The sequence below is a fragment of the Crotalus tigris genome, unplaced genomic scaffold (assembly GCF_016545835.1).
Source record: "Crotalus tigris isolate CLP2741 ecotype Arizona unplaced genomic scaffold, ASM1654583v1 scf7180000017937.1871474, whole genome shotgun sequence".
NCBI lineage: Eukaryota > Metazoa > Chordata > Lepidosauria > Squamata > Viperidae > Crotalus > Crotalus tigris.
The window spans coordinates 967,435-990,419 of NW_024096729.1; the positions used below are offsets into that span (position 1 = coordinate 967,435).

At 41.0% G+C, this 22,985-nt stretch overlaps 1 protein-coding gene across 2 annotated transcripts in view; it reads left to right on the top strand.

The window, feature by feature from the left end:
• The window catches only part of EIF4B (eukaryotic translation initiation factor 4B), a 35,864-nt gene that overhangs the window by 10,484 nt on the left and 2,395 nt on the right, over positions 1-22,985 (top strand). For both annotated transcript variants that reach the window (XM_039344750.1, XM_039344749.1), the window contains exons 3-14: positions 1,226-1,434; positions 2,839-2,961; positions 4,088-4,142; positions 5,505-5,645; positions 10,805-10,927; positions 11,993-12,178; positions 12,672-12,912; positions 13,576-13,685; positions 18,228-18,447; positions 21,348-21,406; positions 21,595-21,700; positions 22,239-22,311. In XM_039344750.1, coding sequence (XP_039200684.1) covers positions 1,226-1,434; positions 2,839-2,961; positions 4,088-4,142; positions 5,505-5,645; positions 10,805-10,927; positions 11,993-12,178; positions 12,672-12,912; positions 13,576-13,685; positions 18,228-18,447; positions 21,348-21,406; positions 21,595-21,700; positions 22,239-22,311 — 1,646 coding nt within the window. The remainder of the gene's footprint in view (positions 1-1,225; positions 1,435-2,838; positions 2,962-4,087; positions 4,143-5,504; positions 5,646-10,804; positions 10,928-11,992; positions 12,179-12,671; positions 12,913-13,575; positions 13,686-18,227; positions 18,448-21,347; positions 21,407-21,594; positions 21,701-22,238; positions 22,312-22,985) is intronic.

Consider the following 22,985-nt stretch of genomic DNA (forward strand, 5'->3'; position numbering starts at 1 on the left):
GCTTTGAACTCGAAATAAGGAGTTTCCAATTGGAAACAATTTGAACCCCTCTAGTGACTAAATGCAAGTGGAATAGATACCAAGGGTTTTTACATCCACAGAAATGGTTAATCTTAGTAGCTCAAAACTATATTCAAGAACGGCTGCCAGATACTCAGCAGGCTGAGCTTTAAAGATGGTTGGAGCATTTCTGAAGGCAGCACTACTGTGGAGGCAAGTTTGCGCCTTCCTTATATTTCAAACTAGCACGATAAACTCATATATGAAATAGCAACATTTTCTAAGAAGTAAGGATTGTCTCTGAGAAATAACTCACAAACTAATTTGCTCAGTAGAAAGAGAATCAATTTGCCTATGTGTACGGGCATTTTAATACATTCTTGCTAGCTAGTAAAAACGGGTGGTTTTTTTGTTTGTTTTTTAAATAACCCTACCTTTGAATTTCACAAATAGTGGAGTCCTTGGTGCTCTCGGAGCTTGGTTGTTTGCTTGCAACTGTTTCATTACCCAACTAAGTAATATCTTCAGTACTAGTAAGTGTGAGGTTTATTCCCTGTTTATATACAGTAGCTTGCCCTGCCAGTGTTTGTAAGGATGCAGGTAGTTCCTTGATTAGGGTGTTGTCTGCTTGATTGTCTGTTGTTAACCCCCTTCTTATCTGGGTGTTGGTTGCTAGAATGGATGTATTTTGGCCTATTTGTTGCCTTGTTAGTTTTTTATTGTCTCTTGAATGGTGTGTAAATGTAGTTTATCTCTATAGACACATAGAGATAAACTAGGAAGAAAACTACACCCTCACCAAACCTGGCAGGGCAAGTTACGGTATCTGCAAGGAAACAGCCAAGCTCAGAGAGCAACAAGGACTCCAAAGTTCAACTCTGAGCAACATAATATTCTCTTCTATTGGTTTCAAGAATAGTTCCCCCCCCCACACACACTTTATACTCATTATCCTCGTAACAGCAATTGTCTTAGATTCCTGTTGGTTTCACATAGTGTTTTGTAGTGTTTTTGATAAGAGAAATTTGGAGAAATTTTATTTGCAACATAGTATAGAAATTGCCTGTGTTTTGCACTAACACTGTTATTGAAAGTAAACAAATATCACTCTTGACAAGGTATTCTTTCCATTCCTAGAAACATAATGGTGTTGCTACTTCAAATCAGCGTAGTATTTATTTGTAAAGACTTTGGATTTGTTAATGTGCAAAAAATGTTTTCCTAGTTTCCACCACCTGGCATAGCAATGATGACGATGTGTATCGAGCCCCTCCAATTGACCGTTCCATCCTGCCTACTGCACCTCGGGCAGCTCGGGAGCCCAATATTGACAGAAGCCGTCTCCCAAAATCACCCCCCTACACTGCCTTTCTGGGAAATTTGCCCTATGATGTAACAGAAGAATCCATTAAGGATTTCTTCAGAGGACTTAATGTGAGTATAATAGGAGGTAACTTAAGTTTCCCTACAGGCGACATGTTTATTTCTTCTTGGTGCTATGTGGAATAAGGTGGAAAAATATTCAATGAAATTGATACGCTAGAAAATCTTAAGAGTGGAGATTACCCCTTGCATAACAGCCCTGTGTACTCAAGTGTTGTCTAACTCTGGGGAGTTTGCTTTTAATAGAAACATTAAAAAGGCTACCATGGTTATTTGTACTATCACAAAACTAGTGCGTTCAAAGTATCTCTTCAGTTTTTTTGCAAACACGTTTACGTCTATAGGGGAAACTTCCAAGAACCTGAAAAGAAAAAAAAATCCGAACTTTTAAAATACATTTGTTCTTTTTAAGCCTAAAATTTAGAAGTCCTAAACAAGAAATTTGAGATTGTACTCAAATCACTGTTCTGACTGTGCTGCAGTCTGAGATTAGGAAAAAAAAAATGGGGGGGGGGGAGTTTATTAATGATATGAGTGATCTAGTCAAACTTTGGATAGAATTATCCACCCATCTAGATTTGGACTGAAAAGAGGCAACAGACTGCTTTTTCTGTGAGCAGCTGCTTCCTCGGCTCACAGTAGCAGTTATTTTCATAGTACTGGCAGTTCTCTTGTGGCATTTCGTTTGGGAATTGCCGCTCTAATCACTCTGCACTTATTACGGATCCACAGATCACAACAGTAATAACCTTTTGTTTGGAAATGCTGGCCAGGACAGGCGGATGAAGTTGCCCTTAAAGTGTTAAATTTCTTTTCAATACTCATGGATCTGCTATAGCTATCTTAAAATAATTTTACAGGAAAAATTGTGTCATTCAAAAAGCTGTTGAAATCTCTTCCTTGCTGTAACATTGCAAATCCTAGGCAATTTTCCAGATCACTACAAATTTAAATATTTGTCTTCTCCAGAATTCGTTTGTCCAAATTCTGATAATTGCAAAAAAGAGGGGATAATGTAACTCAGTTCTGTCTTAATAAGTGACTTGGCTTAAAGAATGAAATTTAATATTTGCATCCATTATTGTCTTTATTTCAAGTGATTCGCTCTGCCTGTTACCAGTAACCAGTGATTTTTATTTTTTAATTGATTGCAGTTTTTGTAATAATTTATTAAACTTGTCTGCTGCCCACTCTCAACAATTCTAGGCAGCCCACAACAAAGAAATTATAGTAAAATCCATTAAAGATAAAAGACGGCAAGCACATTGAAGCGAGGAGGTCCCACTGTCCCTCATTCTCACTCTCATTCTTCATGGCTCTTCTAAACAACGGCAGAGTGGGGAACCACAAATAATTTTTAACCACACTTTTTTCAATTATGACTTGAACTGTAATGCTATCATTATATTACTTTTAGATGAAATGACTACTGAATTTTCCCCCCTTCATATTTAGCTGCAGATAAGTGCTGTTCGTTTGCCCCGAGAGCCTAGTAACCCAGAGAGGTTGAAAGGATTTGGATATGCTGAGTTTGAAGATTTAGACTCCTTGCTCCGTGCCTTGAGCTTCAATGAAGAGGTGAGTTGAAACTTTTCAAACGCAGGTGAAGTCTCTAACCCTGCTCTTGGCATTTTAACATCCATTACTGCTAAGAACAGTCAAAAGAGTTAAACCTGTGAAATCTTCATTTAAGTAGTGGGTAAAGTTTTAAAGAAAAGACTTCATTTTGAAGACATAATTCACAGGGAAAGAACACAATCAAAAAGATAACCAATTATATAAGATCCAGGTGTCCCTCTCAAGTATTTGAAACTAAATGAAATATATGATGGCATCTGTCTATCTGTTTGTCTAATCACTAGGAGTTGAAAATGATTTGATGGCCCCAGATCAGTTAATCATATGAAGACACATAAATCCTCTTTGCTCTTCCTTTTTGGACTCCATGGAATATCTCAAGGCCCTAAGATTATTAGGTTTCCTCTGTCCAGGATGTGACATAGAGCTTTGATATAAAATCTGACCATTTTAAATTTGACCATTTAAATTCTATATAATCTAATTTACCTTTGCGAAAAGGATTGCCATCCAATTTATTTTTAGTTTAAAGTAACTCGATAGCTTAACATTTTGGGAACCTCAGATTCCAAGAGCGAATACTTGCTAATTTTAATTTGATGCATCTCCTATTTATGTGATGATCCTGAATATAGCTGCATCAGTGAAAATCTATAATTATAATGGAGAAGGCGGGACAAATTTCAGTATTCAGAAAAATAGACATGCTATTTATTGCAGAAAAATAATGAAATGTCATGTGTCACCTTGAATATTGTGGATTAAAAATAATAAAATAAATGTATTTATTCTTAAGGTGATACACAATTGTGTTTCTTGTAATCAAATGTGTGAGCATTAATGGGTAGTATTTGCATGCATCTCTGCTAGCACAACTTTGTCAACATTTAGAGCTGTTTGTACTCACATTGCATAAAATTACAACATAACATAATGTGTGATCCAAGCCATCGTAGTTTGCAATGTCATACAAATTAGCACGATGAATCAATTGGCTGACTAAATCATAGATAAAACCAAGTGTGGCTGAGCGTAATATATAAACCCAGCCACTAAGTAATTCCATCTGTATAAGCTAAATATAATTTAATATTCGAATGTAACAACTATTTTGTTGCATATCTAGTGTCTAGGGAACAGGAGAATACGAGTGGATGTTGCTGATCAAGCTCAGGATAAAGGTAAGTATTGGGGTTCAGTAGGTAGAGACTTATATACATTCAGATATATATTCAGCTGGTATGGAAATGTATTATGGAAATTGGATGAATTTATCCCTTCTTGAAACTCAACATTAAGAAAACCAAAATCATGGCATCCGGCCCTCTCAATTCCTGGCAAATAGATGGGGAAGAAATGGAGGTAGTGACAGATTTTATTTTTCTGGGCTCAAAGATCACCTCAGATGGGGACTGCAGCCAAGAAATTAAAAGACGCTTGCTCCTGGGGAGGAAAGCTATGGCAAATCTAACAGCATTCTAAAAAGCAGAGACATCACCCTGCCAACAAAAGTGCGTATAGTCCAGGCCATGGTTTTCCCAGTTGCAATGTATGGCTGTGAAAGTTGGACCATAAGAAAAGCTAAGCACCAAAGAACTGAGACCTTTGAACTATGGTGCTGGAGAAGACTCCTGCGAGTCCCTTGGACTGCAAGGCGTTCAAACCGGTCAGTCCTAGAAGAGATCAACCCCGACTGCTCTTTAGAAGGCCAGATCCTGAAGTTGAAACTCAAGTACTTTGGCCACCTAATGAGAAGGAAGGACTCACTGAAGAAGGGCCTAATGCTGGGAAAGATTGAGGGCAATAGAAGAATGGGACGACAGAGACTGGGATGGCTGGATGGAGTCACTGAAGCAGTAGGTGTGAACTTAAATGGACTCCAGAAGATGGTAGAGGACAGGAAGACCTGGAGGAACGTTGTCCATGGGGTCGCGATGGGTCGGACACGACTTCGCAATTAACAACAACAACAATCCCATCTTAAAGTATGCCAATTTTTCTATTCGCCCTCTTGATACCAAAGTTCAGCCCTCCTTTGTCTCTGTCCATCTATCCATCCATCCATTTGATTTATATGGCTCTCCCCTCTCTGGGCACTGTAGAATAACAAGTTGCAAGTTTTGCTTAGAAATGCCTGTGTCTAAGAATGCAGGGAACATCTATTAGAAATGCCTCTCAAGTCCTATGTCAGGGACTAGAGGAGTCCTGTTTCTTAGAATCACCAATAAACCAACTCAGCAGTTTTGTTTTTTGCCTACTACTGTTCACATTAAGTTATTTTGTCATGCCATACCCGACTGTATTGTTCTAGCACTGGGATTATTAGATTCTTCTTCCATTGTTCCTCCTTTTACAATGGATGAAAGAAGACCTGCACCCATTTGTCCAAAATAATTCTTTGTTGCAACAGTATTGAACAGCATGCTTCAGTTTGAATGCCATGTAGGTATCTGCTCTGATTAAGAGGACTTATAATTTCCTCTATGAAACTGGAAGTATATGCCTATTTAAACATTGTGGGTCATTTTGCCTTCTTCCTGCAGATAGGGATGATCGCTCTTTTGGCAGAGATCGTGATCGTAACCGGGATTCAGAAAGATTTGAGACTGATTGGAGGGCACGTCCTGCTACAGATAGCTTTGATGATTATCCTCCTCGCAGAAGCGAGGATAGCTTTGGAGACAGTGAGTTCTTGCACTGTTGTAATTTCCTGCAAAAATCTGAAACAAATATTGTTACTTTGAGCTGCTGGCAGATATATTACTAGGCTACCGACTGTTGAATGGTTTTCATAAGAACATGAGCAGTGCCCTGCTGGATTGGTCCGATCTAGTTCAATCTGTTCTTACAGTGGCCAACCAACTGCACAAGGGAGCCAGCTAATCCCTATCAGATGTCCTTCGGTAGCAATCACACCTTTAATCATTTTTAAGTTTGAATAGTATTTATTTAATCCACATGCCGCTACATTCTGCAGCTTTTGACAGGTCACTACAATTAGAGCATAAAGAATTTAGGTTAAAATGGATTTAAATTAAAATTGCATCATATATCCACTGATGATGATGTCACAATTCAAAGCCAGAATAACTTCGTCTTAACTAACTTCTGGAAGGCTGTTAATTTGGATGCAGTCTCACTTCCCAGGAGAGGCCATTCCAGAGGACCGAGGCCATCTCAGAAAGGCAGCATCTCCGAACCATAACCTGCTTCGCTTCCCAGAAATGAAGCACTTTTTACATTTTCCTCTAGGAGAGGCTTATAATAAGGAGGCTAAAAACAGTACCAAAAGGCCAATTAAATTACAGTTAGCGGTTACAATAACACTAGGCTCAAGGGCTCAGGATTCATACCCATTTCTTACCCAGGGTTGTCCGGAAAAGCCACATGTTAATAATCTTTCTAAAGCTTCCCAGGTATAGATCAATCTAATTTTAGGAGATATGCTGTTCCAAAGAGGAGGGAGTGCTACTAAGAAAGCTCATTTCCAAAGCTGTAGACCAGGGCTTTTCAACCTTTTCACCCATTGTACCACTTTTAGGATATGACAGTATCTGAGTACCAGCAGTCGCCTAGCAAGGTGTCAAAAACTTGATGACCCCCCCCCCCAAAAAGGGAAAAAACTGATGAAGTACAGGTAGTCCTCGACTTAACAACAGTTCGCTTAGTGACTGTTCGAAGTTACAATGGCACTGAAAAAAGTGCCCCCCAAGCCACAGCCGAGCAAGACGCCTGCCCAGCGGCGCTCTTCCTCCTGTCCGAGGTTTTTATTCCCCCCATCTGCTGGGTGGTTGCAGCAGGTTTTGGTCACTTCACATGACCCTGAGACACTGTGACCATCATAAATATGAATCAGTTGCCAAGCATCTGAATGTAAATCACAAGACCCTGGAGATGCTGCAACATTCCAGCTGATTGGTGCTTCTGGGCTCAGCAGAAGTGCCAGGATCAGCGCCGAGCTCCAGCTGGACCCTGGCGTTGATCCTGTGCTTCTGCTGAGCCCTGACAGCCCTGCAGCTGCAGCCATCTCTCACTCAGGCTTGTGCGGCGCTGCCACCAGTTCAGCTCATTCCCCTCCCCCGCTACCACTTTTCTAGGATGGTCGCGTACCACCTGGCAGGTGCCAATGTACCACAGGTGGTACCGTACCACTGGTTGAAAAGCCTTGCTGTAGAAGATGACAGCCCTTAAGAAAAGAGCCCTGAGAATACACCTTATTGGTTTGTTTGATTTGTATCCGGCCTTTATTGTTTTTACAAATAACTCAAGGCAGCAAACATACCCAGCACATCTTCCTCCTGCTATTTTCGCCACAACAACAACCCTGTGAGGTGAGTTGGGCTGAGAGAATGACCAACCCAAGGTCACACAGCTGGCTTTCATAGATAAGGTGGGACTTGAACTCACCGTCTCCTGCTTTCTATTTCTGGTGCTTTTCGCCACTAGACCAAACTGGCTCTCAGCTGTTAGATCTTATTGAATAGGCAGAAGCCATTAGAACAGAGGTGTCAAACTGCCGGCCCATGGACCGGACGCCTCACAAGGAAACAGCGCCCATCCCATTGCCGGTAATGGGAAAGATCCAATACGTTGCGCAACGTCACATGACATCGCGAGTTTGATATGTCTGCATTAGAGGCAGTTCTGTAGTTATTCAGGTCCTAAGTTATAAAATCCTTTGAGGTGACAGTGAGCATCGTAAGTTCTAGCTAGAAAAAAAACTAGCAAAAGCAGCTCTCAGAGTCGAAGTATAAATAGGAAAACCTTGAAGCTTTTGACACAGCTCAGGCTGTTGACTTAGATCCAGCTGGAGCTTCCAGGTGATTTTCAAAGACAATTCCAGCTAAAAGGCAGAATCTCTCAGTCTAGAAGACGTAATTAGCTTGTCAGATGTAACTGCAGAGGCTCTCCTGGTCACAGCAACCATTTATACTTTGAGCAAGAGCTGTGAGGAAAGGATCCATAGATGATGAACAAGTTCTGCATTGGGAACCCTATCCAAAGTAAAAATGAATATTGGAAGGCTTGCCTATTCCCAACTACAGTACATAAACAATGATAGCTGGAATATTAACCACATGCTGCATCCATTTGTTGGTCATTATGCTTCCATTAGTGACAGGAGCACAGGTTTTGGTTCTGTTTCAGCTATTTTGATTTTAGCTATTGTGGTCTGGTTCTGAAAATGTGGTACAAATTCAGCTGTAAATTCTGTAGTGTTTTTCTGGTAAATGTTTTCAGATAACCCGGATAAGGCAGCATAATGAAGCCATGCAGCATCTGTTTTGCCTAAGAGGAGCAGATTAGTATTTTTTTACTGCTCAAGCTCCACTAAGTTTCCTCTTTTTGCTTGAACAGCCTTCCTGTTTTTTCCCCCATTGTTTTCCTTTAAGCAGGGTTTTAGAAAACAATAATTCGTGCTCTAGACTTAGTTTAAAATGCTACCTTCATCCCTTGCAGCCATAAATGACACAGATTGAAAATGTCTCAAGACCCTGCATGAGTATTTTAGAAAATGAAAATACTAGGTGATTGTAGGGTGACAAAGTTTGCCAATTTCCTCCCAGAAGACGCAAGTAAAGTGATAGGAAGTATTGAGGGAGGCTAGCTTAACAACAGCCTTGTTTAGCATCATTTGAAGTTACCAACAGCACTGAAAAAGCAACTTTACAACTGGTCCCTGCATTTACTACAGTTGCCACTAGTAACTGGTCTTAGTCATATGATCGCCATTTGCACGCTTCATAGTGGAGAAACCAAGACAGTAAAACTGCAGATTACAGTCATGTGATACCTTGCTTAATAACCATGGTGCTTAGCAATAGAATTGCCAGTCCTAAACAAGGATAGCAATAGCACTTATATACGGCTTCACAGTGCTTTACAGCCCTCTCTAAGTGGTTTACAGAGCCGGCCTGTTCCCCCCCCCCCAACAATCTGGGTTCTCATTTTACTGACCTCGGAAGGCCTGAGTCAATCTTGAGCTGGTCAGGATCAAAGGAATCAAACTCCTGGCAGTGTGAGCAGAGTTAGCCTTCCGTACTGCATTGTAACCATGCCAGCATGGTTCTTATATTGGATATGATGGGCAGCAGTTTACTTTCTCATGACTGTTTTGTCATGCCCTCCAAAGTAACTATTTTGCAAGAGTACCCGTAAATATGTACTTAGATTTCCAAATTACGACAGCAATTGGGATTGAAATTTTTCATCATAAAGCAATGTCACAAAGCATGTGATTGCATTACTTAGCAATGGCAATCCTGACATCCCTTGTTGCCATCATTAATCATGTCCCACAAATTGCTAACCAATGACTCATCTGGATCCAATCCACTCCTGGCTTGATCCCTCTTAGTCCCAAGCCTCTCTTCCACGAGTAAGAGATTGCCTGCATTTCATCTTCCCTCCTACTGCCCTTCACCCTGCCTTGTGAGGCAGTAAAGAGCCGCAGAATTGTGTAGCTTGGGGTCTTCTTGGCATTCCCCAGCTTGAGCTACTGCAAGAAGCCCCTGAGCTACAGCGTTCAGTCAGCCCAGCCCAGCCCCACAATGCAAACCTGCAGCTGCCCAGCCCAGCAGTGCAAAGCTGCAGCCGCCTCAGCTCATCAGTTTAGCCAGGCAGCTGCTGGCCACATGCTGCTTTCTTCCCAAGGTCTCTTGAGCGAACCCACTGCAGGTGATCCCAGAAGGGAGGCCTCATGCAACCAGCACCTGTCTCATGAAGGGCCAGGCTAGGCATGTTTGATCAGAACACGCCCAGCAAGAAGACGGGGAAGGTCAGATGGGGGCAGCTGAATGCAGGGGGCCAAAAAGTCAGAGATGTGGGGAGTTAAAGCACTCCTGTGGTTGTAAATGCAGGGAGACTGGATTTTTATCATGTGATTGGGGGGAGCTGGGTGTAAATACCGTTCATTCAGTGCCACTGTAATTTCGAACAGTCATTATATTGCAACTTTCATACAACTGTATCTGTGTAACTCAAGGACTGACTTTAATGTAGCATGTAGGAGCCAGTTTAGTCCAGTGGTTAAGGCACCAGGTTAGAAAATTGGAGACCGTGAGTTCAAGTCCCACCTTAGTCAGGAAAGCCAGCCGGCTGGGTGACTTTGGACCAGTCACAACACTTAGCCCAACCCGCCTCACAAGGTTGTTGTTGTGGGGAAAATAGAACGAGGAAGGTATGTTGAATGTGATCACTACCTTGAATTATTTGTAAAAATAATAAAGGCGGATAAAAGAAATAAGCATGTAAAAGTAATGTAGAAAAGCTAAATAATACAATTTAATGGGCCCAATCAAGACTGTTTTGCATACTATGGCCAGCAATTAAAAGCATGGTGAGAGGCTACCCCATAATTTGAATTCTTTTTTCCAGGGTATCTAATAAAGTTTAATCGTTTTACGGAAGCAATTCACTATGTATCTTTGGTATAGGCACTGTTTTCAAATGCAAGTGCTTTCTCACTGGACAAAATGGAACAGTATTGTTTTTCATGAAAGTGCTGTAAGATTACAAAAATCAGCCGTTGAGCTTCCAATCTCACAAAGTTTATGAAAATGGCAAAGTAAAATCCCTTTCATCAAACTTTTGCGTTAATTCCAATCATACTGCTTTTACTTATGCATTTTAATTATAGTTTATTATGCTTTATATTTTGAATTGCTATAAGTTGCCTTGAGTGTATTGTACAAACACGAAGGGGATATCAATTTAAGGCATAAGAAAATAATCCTTGATAGAGCCTGAAGCCTGCCTCCTCATTATGTTGGATGCTTTTATGAAAGTAATCACTCAAAGTTTCTCTTGTCTAAAATTAAATAAGTTTTCTTTTCTCTATTAGGGTATCGGGATCGAGATCGGGATCGCTATGATTCAGACCGGTACCGTGATGGTCCCCGAAGAGATACGGATCGCTTTGGAGGCCGAGACCGTTACGATGACCGTAGAGACTATGACAGGGGAGGTACTGTAGCTGGCTGATTTCATTCTGGGGTTGGCGCTTAGATGTTATGTAGGCAACTTAATTTTCATACAACTGTATCTGTGTAGCTTTTGCATTCTTGTATCCTCCTGCATTACTCTAGCACAAAATAGTCCAGATTTATCCTAATTTATCATAGGGGACTTTAAAGGCATTTCTGCCTTGAAAGTAAATGTAATTGGAGTTTAGATGTGAAATGCAGAGAACTGTTAAGGAGAAAATGTGATCTCAGAAGCTCAGAAGCAATCATTTGAAGAAAAAAAAACACGTTTGCAAATATTTCCCATGGTACATGTTGAGTCTTACTTGTTCCTGCACAATAGCATCTTGTCACACTCTCTCATTTGTTGTTCTGTTGGTTAGGGATATATAAGATTTAAAAGTAAATAAGAGATGATTACTTCTGAGTCCTGACTCTTTCCTAGCTTCTGGTAATGGTAAGACTGTTGGCTTGTCTCCAAAGTTGGGTGATTCAGTATGGAATGAAATACAGCTCTAAGGGTCTGTTTAATTGTTTTTTACTGAAGAAGCACAGCTGACTGAATTTACACAAAATCAAATAACCCCCAATATGGCTTAGCATGATTGTAAGAAACTGGTAAACATGGAGAAATACTTATATGCGAGTTCTAGTTAGCTACCCTTTAGCTGTTGTTAGTTACACTATCTAGACTTTTTCCATTGTTTTTCTTTTAGCTTTACACTGCTTTCCTGAGGTGTCTCTTGGATTGTCTTGCAAATTGTGTATAAAATCCTCTTGAAACTTTAATCTAGCATTACTATCCAGTTCTGACCGTGTGCAGCTTCATCAGGGACTTTAGGAAGATGTGCTTTTAATGGGAATCATTTTCCTGATCTAGGTTTCCTGTTATTATTTTCCTCTAGGCATTTTACAAAGGAATCATTATGCCAGTGTTGCTGCAGCAAATTGCATGAAGTGTCTTGTGAAAACTTTAAATGAATGTTATTCCATAAGCTTTTTGTCATCCGCTATAACCCATTTCTTATTGTGCAAGAAAGAACTGGGATAACTTTACTCCCGTGCAGGTTACGACTCGAGGTCAGGCAGTGGCAGAAGAGCCTTTGGCAGTGGGTACCGCCGGGACGATGATTTCAGGGGTGGCGGTGACCGCTATGAGGACCGTTACGAGAGGCGGGATGATCGGATGGATAGGTGGAGCAGCAGCTCGCGGGATGACTATAGCAGGGATGACAGCCGGCGGGATGAGAGAGGTAGGCTTGACACTTTTTCATAGTATCAAGAAAGGAGAGCTGACCCTTTGTTGTTGCTGCAATCGGTTCTGTTGTCCCATACCTTTGATCTCACTTAGGCATGGAGGAGCCCATCTGTAGTTAAGTTTCCACCCAAGCAGTCCTTTTTTCTCTCCTTCCCATATCCCACTATGTTCTATGCTGCTCAAAACACAAAGTTAGTGGGAGAAATGTCAAGTAGATTGCTGTTGCGTGGGGGGGGGGGGAAACGCTCTTTTTCAGAAAGATTTATCTTTTGATTCTTGGTAGCTTTCACGTTCTCTGTGGCCTCCAGTTTCACCTAATTGCTTAGGTAAAGCAGGCTATATGAATTTTCATGAGTCTTGTGCTGTTGGATTTTCCTCGACCTGAAGCCAGTTCTTTAGGATTCATCTGTGTCTTTTGTTTATGTGTGCATGTACATGTGTGCATACCATTGATTTCTCTCAACTTTATGTTACTGTTTTTCTCTTAGGTGCTACTCAGAGGCCAAAACTGAATTTGAAGCCCCGGAGTACTCCCAAGGAGGAAGATACAGGTGTAGCAGCACCTGCGACTCAGTCTAGCCGTGCAGCTTCCATCTTTGGAGGAGCCAAGCCCGTGGACACTGCTGCAAGAGAGCGTGAAGTAGAAGAAAGGCTACAGAAGGAGCAAGAGAAGCTGCAGCGCCAACTGGAAGATGATAAGCCCAGGCTAGACAGACGGCCCCGGGAACGGTGAGCAGGGGAAGCTCATGTTCTCTGCAGGGTAAAATGGCAGTTCTCGGAAAGGAAGCCTCTGTAATGCAAACCCAGGCTGACCATCTTGAGAGTGGTACTACAGACACAGGTAGTCCTTGACTTAAGGACCGTAATTGAGCCCAAAACGTCTGTTGCTAAGGGAGACAATTGTCAAGTGAGTTTTGCCCCACTTTACGACCTTTCTTGCCACATTTGTAAGTAAATCACTGCAGTTGTTAAGTGAATCTGACTTCCTTGTTGACTTTGCTTGTCGGAAGGTCACAAAAAGGGATCGTGCGATCGCCGCACACTACGACCGTCATAAATACGAACCAGTTGCCAAGCATCCCTATTTTGATCATGTGACCATTGGGATGTTGTAACGGTCATAAATGTGAAAAACAATCCTAGGTCACTTTTTTTCGACGAAGTCGTAATGTCACTAAACGAACTGTTGGTAAGTTGAGGCCTGCCTATGTTCCTCTGCACTTAGTCAAAGCTGCCAAGTAGGCCTGTCTCCTGAACAGCCCCATGTCTTTAATTTGCCTTGAAAAACACTTGCTGTGATACTTGCATGGTGGGGAGGGCAGTTTTGTAACAGAGACCTAAAAGTGCACCTTCACTTAGTTGGTGGTTTTGTTTCTCTGTGTGTGCGCTTAGACACCCCAGCTGGCGTAGCGAAGAGAATCAAGAGCGGTCACGGACAGGAAGCGAATCCTCACAGACTGGCAGCACAACTCCTTCTGTGGGGACTGGCCCAACAGGAAGAAGTAAGTCATCAAAATATTAGTGGGCCCTGAAGTTAAACCTTTCTCTTGCCGGAAAGCCCCATTGCTTGTTCTAAATCAGTGGTTCTCAACCTTTTTAATGCCGCGACCCCCAACCGGTCGTAAGTTGAGGACTACTCAACCGGTCATAAGTCGAGGACTACTCAACTGGTGCAGCACCGTTTGCAGAATGGGACTTTTGGCGGGCTCAGCAGGGCAGAGACAGCCTGGACAATTCCTATTGGCTTTTGAAAGCCAATAGAATTAGACTCTATTCAAGAGAGTCTATTCTATTGGCTTTCAAAAGCCAATAGAATAAAAGGGAGTAGCACAGCTAAGGAAAAGGGGGGAAAATGGCGGACTGCGTTGTTTGGCGACCCCCGTGAAATGGTCGTTCAACCCCAAATGGGGTCCCGACCCACAGGTTGAGAACCACTGTTCTAAATTTAGCCAGTCTTACAATGTGTATATCTGGGGTTGAGATTCAGTTGAATGATTTCATAAATATGTGCATCCAGATTTGGAAACACATGGATTGTTTTGGATGGAGTTACTCCCATCAAAAGGTAGTGTAAATCTTTGTTCTTAGCTCTGTTTTGTTCAGGATACAGCTGTGTGTATTGTGTGCATCTGCCATATAAGTATCTCCTGAACGATTTCTTGTGGAGATTTGTTACTCTTACTGCGAAGTTCTACTAATTCTTGTCCTCTGTTTCTTTTGTTTTCCACTCTTTCTGGGGTCTTAGTGAGCAAAAGAAGTGACAGTTTCCAAAGAAGAAAGAGATATAGCAGATTATGTATTGTTTCAAGCCTATAGAATAATCTTGCCAAACTGAAGTAGACTACCTTCATCAGTGTTTCTCAACCTTGACAATTTTAAGGCATGTGGACTTCAACTCCCAGAATTCCACAGCCAGCAATGCTGGCTGTGGAATTCTGGGAGTTGAAGTCCACATGCCTTAAAATTGTCAAGGTTGAGAAACACTGACCTACATGAACCTACATTACGGGAACTGTTCTGGGAACTATTAGGGGAGGGCTGTCTTCGCCTCTCTCTCACACACAAACTATCTGAATTGAGCTGTCTCTGACTCCTCTGGAATACACCCCCTCCCTCCTGGGAATCCAGCCTACTATATTCCATTACAAGAACCTTTCCTAAACTTTGGTTGGTCGGTAGTCCTGAAAACATTGAGTAAGTCCAAAAGGGCCAAGAGGGATATGTGTCCTCTATCTAGGCCCTGACAAAGATAATCCCCTAGACTAGAGCACGGGTGTCAAATTCAATCGTGTCACGTGACGTATTGCAATGTTTTTTGCCGTTGTGGAACAAGGGTAGGGATGGCCTGCACATGACGAATCTGGCCCGCGGGCCACCAGTTTGACATCCCTGCCCTAAAGTGATGAATGCTGTTTTTATGTCTCATGACTGGTCTGAACCTTGATTGAAAAGATCGGATAATCTATTTCCTTTAGAATTTGGTTGACTTTCCATCATCTTCTCAACAAATTTCTCTAAAAGGGGAAGGTTGGAGATTGGTAAAAGTAATCAAGGATGGCTGAACTATTAGGTGGCTTCCACATGGGAGGTTGTACTGTTTCTTCCTTCAAGGCAGGTGGCATCACACCTTTCCTCAAAAAGCATTTAATACATCTGAATCTCTTACTGGGTATTTTTGTGGATTTAAATGACAAAGAAACGATTTTAATGTTGAATTTATTAACTGCAGCAAGGTTATTAGTAGGTTTATATTGGAAGAAAGATTCTTTGCCTACTTTAGAAGAATGGATATTTAAAGTTTCTAGTTTTGCAGAAATGGCAAAAATTTCTGCTTATTTAAAGAATCCTACACAAGAAAGATATATTACTGTATGGAGAAGATGGATAGATTATATTCAGAAAAAGTATGGAACTAAAAAGTTTCATTTATTTTATGAATGAATTTTATAGTAAATATTATAGAGAATTGTTTAGAGGTTATTGGAGTTAAAGGTTAAGTATGATATTTTCCTTTTCCTTTTTTTCTTTTTTCTGTGGGTTTTTTTCTTTTTTCTTTTTTTTTCTTTCACTGCAAATTTTGTTATTATTAACCCTGTATTCTGCTCTGGGAAGTGAAGGGAGGGGGGTTGGGGGTGGGAGGGTGGAGTGGGGGGGGTAAAGGTAATATAGATAATGGTTGCTTATAGAAGGGTGCGGCCTGGGCAGTTCCCCTATGCAGCGTTCATGGGTTTGATAGGTGTGAGAGGAGAAGAAGGTGTAGAGAGGAAGTAGGATAGTAAGAGGAGAGGGGGAGGGGAAGAGAGTAGGAGGGGAGGAGAGAAAGAGGAGGGAAGTAGGGAAGGTTTTAAAAGAGGGTGGATGCTGCCTGGGGGAAATGGGCAGGTCGCACCAATGGTTAAGAATTTATGTTATTTTAAAATTGTATCTTTTACAATGTATAACTGGGAAAAAAAATTAATTTTTAAAAAAAAAAAGAATACATCTGAATCCAGCTGTACGTATTCCACCTGAAAGAGCCAAGAGGAGGCAGGGATCTATTCCATGCTTAGCAAAGCTTACATTGCAGAGAACTTTATCCACTTCCTTTCACACTAATAAATTCATTGATCCCCAGAACTTTGAAGAAATGTGAACTAGATGTAGTGTGGCTTCCAATTCTTTCTAAAGTAAAATAACCCTCAAGAGTCCATTATCAACAATTCTGGTAACTCTGCTCCTCCTTTGAGGAAGTCTGCACAAGTCTAGAACATCCAAGAGTCCTTCGCCCCAACGATGAACTTAAGAAGTAGCAAACTAAGGAAATACGTTGTATTTTACTTTCAAGTCCAAGGGGCGAGTTTATGGTGTCCTCAGTTTCCAGTACCCAATCGTTCCTTAATATAAAACCATAGAACTTTTATTTATAGAAAGTTGCAACAATTGTAAGTTCTTTCTGGGGTTGCAATAAGTTTATTTATTTGTGATTGGTTGCTGATTTTAAATTAAATTCTCAACATGATCAAGAAAAGCCCTTCATCCAGACATCTTTCCTTCTTTTTCATGGTAACTGAATCTCTTAATCCAAAAGGTCACCTCATATACAATCCAGCCAAAAACATATCTATGTGCGGGTGGAAAGCATGTTGCCAGGATAAGAAATCAAGGTCAAACACAACTATGAGCCTTAGCAGAAGCTAATAAGAGCATTGAAAAGTCAGTGTGACCTGCAGTCTTTTCTTCCCTAATTCATAATTCCCTTTACTAAGACTCCTAAACAGTGTTAGCCGGTTATTTGAGTATGATCACAATCATTTCAATCAGTGGAGAAACCTCATTATTACAGCTTTGATCTGGGGAGTGGAAGCTAGATTCAGCCATACTGAAAATTTAAAAAGGCATCTTGGATTTATACTCCTAAACATATGACACCACACAGATGTATGAATTATATTATCTTTGGCCACAGACATCTGAAAAAAGTAATGCTGCCTCATTGAAGAGTAGAGAGGTGTTGGTGCTGTATTCAGCCTGGTCCAAAATGTTTCTTTCAAATCATTTTCAAAGGATTTATATCTTTAATGCATCTTACTACACAGTACACAACCATATTGTAGAGATCAGTAGGTCTGCCACCATAATAAATGAAGCCAATTTCATTAAGGTTCATAGGCCCGATATATCTGCAGCCTGAAAATGTTTGCAAAATTTGGAAAGCCAGAATTTTTGGGAAGAGAACAGGATCAAATTATTTTAATACGACAAAGATAATTAACAGTGGGTGGCTCTTCCCTAGCCTGATTACCATATTCTGTTTAGGCCAGTCATGTCCAGACTTTTGGCTTGCCTAGGCTACATTGAGTCAAGAGGAATGGCTGTGGGCTGCATATAAAATATATAATACATGTAAATAACAAACTTCCTTTATTTTTTTATATTTATTACAATCTTGGATGTGAGGGGGGTCATTACTTGCTATCCAGGGCCGCTTGTGGACTGTGGACTGCAGACTGCAGATTGGACATGCTGGCTTTAGACTGCGACATATATATGCAGCCTAGTTAGACTTAAGGTTTCTGTTTTATTTATTTATAATCACATTTATAAAGCTGCCCAATTTTTTGATGACTCTGGGTGGCATACAGATTAAAAATTAAAGAAAGAGTAGACAACAAAAAAGGAACAAAATTTGATGCCAGTGGAACAGATGTTTGAATTATCCATAAAGCTTGGAAGCCAGGTCTTTAAGGCTTATTTAAAGTTCAGCAGGGTGAAGGCTGTTCAATATTCTGGGGGGTGCCATGGCACCCAATTTGGGACCCATGGATTTTGGCTTTAAATCAATCCATTGTTAACGGCTTGTGGATTGAACATGAAATCCAAATGGATTTCTCCCCCCCCCCTATAATTATGCACTGCGCTTGCAAATTTTTTCCCTGGTAACTTTGATGGTACCTTTTGGCGAGACATGCTGGCTAATCCTGAAGCATTCCACAACACCAAAAATACATCGAATGGCCTGGCTGTGGAAGGAAACTCAGTTTCTGTCTCCTGTTCTACCATTGTAGCTTCACGAAGGAGGGAGAGTGAGAAATCACTGGAGAATGAAAGCCTCGGCAAAGAGGACGAAAGTCTTTCCCCAACCTCCAAGACCCCCAGAGAGGAGAAGCTTCCTTTGAAAGTAATGCCAGCTCCTCCTCCAAAGGAAAATGCCTGGGTGAAACGAAGCAGCAACTCGCACCCAGCACTCTCACAGAGTTCTGACTCCGATCAGCACTCCCCAACAAGGTAAGTTTAGAGAATGAAGAATGCTATGGGCTTTTTTCCTTTTCCTGTTTTAAAGCAAGAACTGACATTACAGCAACGTGGGTTTTGAAAACGTGGCAAAATGCTGTGTGATTTACCAGTGTTGTGGCTTCATCGGGACTCTTCTGAAATATAAATTTCTACCACAATTTCAGAAGAAGAAAAAATGGTAGAGCAGGTGGGGATAGGTTGGACTCCCAGTTCTTATCAGATCCAGCTAGCATGTCTAATGGACAGAAATGGTAAGATTTCCATTCCCCGATGTGAAGCAGGTATACTCAAGGTCTGTGTAAATAAATAAAACTGGATTTGCTGGCTTATTGTCCATCATTCAGGAAATAGTTCTTAAACCAGACACGTCAAACTCGCAACGGAGCTTTTTCCCCATTGCTGGCAATGGGGTAGGTGTGGTTTCGTTGTGACACATCCGGTCTGTGGGCCGGCAGTTTGAAACCCCTGCCCTAAATTATTTAAACAAGTGACCTGCCTGTTCTCTTTAGCAGAACAACCTGACCTTCTGTAACTTTAAAAAAAAAAAAAACCTGCTAGTGTGAATGAGTTCCATGTATGAAAGCAATATTTTGCCACTTTAAATGATTTTAATTATTCAGCTGCACTTGTCACGTTCTCACAAACAGGAAAAACATTAAGTTGAAGAAGTCTCCTTAAATATTTGGGGACTGCTATGATGGGATAGTTAACAGTATTGAAGCAAGGAAATTCATAGCCATAAAAACTAATAGGGTAATTGTCGGCCAGTCACTCACTCTCTGCCTAACCTATCTCAAAAGAAGGAAATGTTTGAGAAAGAATGGGAGGGGAACATATTAATGTTTTAGAATTATGGCTCAGTGTAATTGTAATAAATATATTGCTTGGACTCCTGAATAAAAGATGAGATATAAATATAGCAAAGAGTAAGTGAATGGATGGACGGAGCTGCATCAGAGAATAACTGCTTAGTGACTGAAGTGGTACATCTCTGTAAGATGATATATCACAATCACTAGTTCTTTAATAAATGAAATATAGCTTAAATAAATAAGAAAGTGTAAAAATTCTGAGCAAGGGCAACCAGAAGTTCACATTTGCTTATACTTGGGCTTTTTTTAAAAAATACAACCTTTATGGAAGTCTTTGTCAAAGTAATGGAAAAAAGTCGCGATACATTGCGACACGTCACGGGACATTGCAAGTTTGATATCCCTGTTCTAGGTGGTCTTCACTGACAGCCTATACAGAGCTTAGTACAGTAGTCATGAAGTGATGAGAGTAGAAGTGACCATTACCAGGAATAGCCACAATTGGTCTACCAGGCCCAACTGGGAAAAGGCATTCTTGACATAGCTTTCACCAGCTGTTCCAGCAGTAGCTTAATTAGTTCTTTCTGAGAGAAAATAAGCCTATCAGTGTCTGAGATTAGTTTTGTCTTAGAACAGGCTGAGGAATTTTGGGAGTTGAAGTCCACAAGTCATAAAAGGGCCAACTTCGAAGACCCCTGCCTTAGCATGAGCTGGTTTCTGAAGCAGTAGACATTCATGACTACTTTGAGACGTAGCCTATTACTCACCATTCAGATTCTCAGTGCTTCCAGGCACAAAGTCAACATTTCTACAACTTCTGATTAAGTCTGATAGATATACACATTCACATAGACTGAAACCATCTGCTGTTTTTAATTTAAACCATCTTAAAAATATATATATTTGAAGGCACTCAACTTAAACCACAGTTGGGGTTGGAATTTTGGTTATAAGTTGCTGTGGTTGTAAATCTGGGCACCGCATAACCAGATTTGATTTTATGACTGTTTTTATGACCATTAAGTGAGTCACCGCAGTCATTAAAGTGAAGTTACAGGGTCATAAGCGAGAATTTTATCCAGTGGGGTTTTTGGTGTTTGTTTAGGGAAAAAAATAGCAAAATTGTAAGACACAGTCATCTGACCACAGGATGCTGCAATAGCTATAAATATAAGCTAGTTGCTAAGCACCCAAAATGCAATGGTATAAGCCTGTGGATGGCAAAGCAATCATAATTTCAAGGCTGGGCAGAAATAACCTCCTTGATTCCATCGTAATTGAGTGTTAAGCAACTGGTTGTAAGTCAAGGATTACCCGTAGTTGCCTTTCTGGTTAAAAAAATGGGTTTATGTTAATTAAAATATTTGCAAGGCCAAGCTACCATGCAACAACGAGAAGATCTGTTATTCTTTTGCAGCAGTACGTGAGGCACGAATGAAGTATAATGATCCATTATTTGCAGAAAGCATTTCCAGATACAGGGTAATCCTCGATTTACAACAGTTCATTTCGTGACCCTTCAAAGTTACAACGGCACTGAAAAAAGTGACTTGTGACCGTTTTTCACATTGACCAACATTGCAGCATCCCTGTGATCATTTGAGATCAAAATTCAGGTGCTTGGCAACTGACTCCTGTTTATGACAGTTCCAGTGTCCCCGGGGGCCATGCGATCCCTTTTTTGCCACTTTCTGACGAGCAAAGTCAATGGGGAAGCCAGAGTCATTTAACAGCCCTGTTATTAACTTAACAACTGTAGTGATTCACTTAATAAATTGTGGCAAGAAATGGGGCAAAACTCACTTAACGGATGTCTCACTTAGAAACAGAAATTTTGGGGGTCAGTTATGATCGTAAGTTGAGGACTACCGATAACTGGTAGCTGTTTTCCCTTGAGAGTCCAAAAGACTTAAGGTTTCGGTATTTAGTTGGAGAATGTGGGGTTGTTATTGTGTGGTGTACTTTTGCCTCCAGATGTAGGTTATATTAATTGTACTAAAGAGAGAAGACTTTGACCTCACAATAGCACGGGCGCATGTGTGTGCACAAATGAGTTCAAGTATTACCTCTGTGTTGCAGTGGTAGTCAAGTGGTGCCATCAGAAGATGGAGTGTCCTCCAGAAACGCCCCGCGAAAAGGTAAGGCTGGAATGTGTACAATTTCATGGGAGGCCTGCAGGGAGGTGTGGACTATTTTGAGCAAAAGTCCTGCCTCTCCCTGTTAACGTTTCCTGAGAAACCGAAGGGAGGCCAAATAAGCCCTGCCCTTTGGCCTCTCCCGAATAGGATGATGGAAGCTCCCCTCCCCCTCCCCCCCTTTGTTTCAGGAGATGAAAACAGACCTGATGGGGGAAAGGAGAGCGCTCGAAGAGGGAGCTCTGGCCGTGGTCCTGGAGATGGGGGCAGCAGAGACCATTGGCAAGACTTGGATCGGTAATCATTGTCTGTCGTGCTCCGCTGTTGAACAGAATGGAACACCCCATTACAATTCGCCTGTCTTGTGAAAGAAGAAAATGATCACAACAAACGGCACTATTTATTTTGCACGCACATATAAGTACACCAGTGTTTCTTAACCTTGACAATTTTAAGGCATGTGGACTTCAACTCCCAGAATTCCACAGCCAGCATTGCTGGCTGTGGAATTCTGGGAGTTGAAGTCCACATGCCTTAAAATTGTCAAGGTTGAGAAACACTGAAGTACACTCAGTTGTTTTATTCCTGGAAAATGGGTGTGCTGGAGAACCATCAGCAGGGAAGTTATTCCTGAGCAGCCAAAACGCTGCCTATCTAATTTTGTACCACTACCACACTGGGAATTTTTGTTTGTTTGTTTGTGAATTATGTAATGCACTATCTTAGCTTTTTATTCCCTGGCATTGGGGTTTGGGGGTAGAGTTAATGCTCAAATGACAATGTATTTCTCTTAAGTTGCTTGCTAAATTAACATGGTAGCATTGTTCATTTTTAGGAAAGAAAGCCAGGAGGAGCATGACTCAAGATCTGCATCTGAGCCAAAGACATTTGAAGAGAACCCTGTCCCTGTAAATATTGAATCTATTATTTTTTTTATGTGGGGGGGGGAATTACAGTTAAATACAAAGAGGATTAGGCAATTTTCGTGACTAAATGGGTTGGTACATACTGGGATTTGCTTCAGCAGTTATCAGTATCTAAACAGAAATGACATTAATGAGAAGTTATACTTTATACTTTGTGCTTTCACTGCTAGGGTTATTCTATCTTTTATTGAGACATTTGTGTTAGTGAATGCTTCTTAATAAAGTTGAGAACAGCTGCTTTTTTTTGTCCCAAACCCTTTAAAGTAGAAGGCAAGCTTCTTGAGATGATAGAAGGAATTATTTTGATACAGTAATTATGATAAATATAATAGAAGCAGACTTCTTTTTAAAAAATGAACAGCAGCTTTTAAAAGGACTATATATTTGTTATCCCACTGTCTTTGGGGAACTAAGGATGGAAGTTGACTTCAAATGAATAACAAAGAATGAATTCACTTTCTGGGGTGCAAAATTTGCCTGAGAGACAGAAAGCCTTTGGTTCATTTCTTAGTGTCTCCAGATTAAAGGATTCTGAATAGCTTGGCATGATCATCATTTTTCTTGTTACATAAAGCAGGGGTCCCCAATCCCTGGTCCGTGGACGGGTACCGGGCCGTGGCAGGCCAGCAGTCGGGCCACACAAACAAAGCCCCATC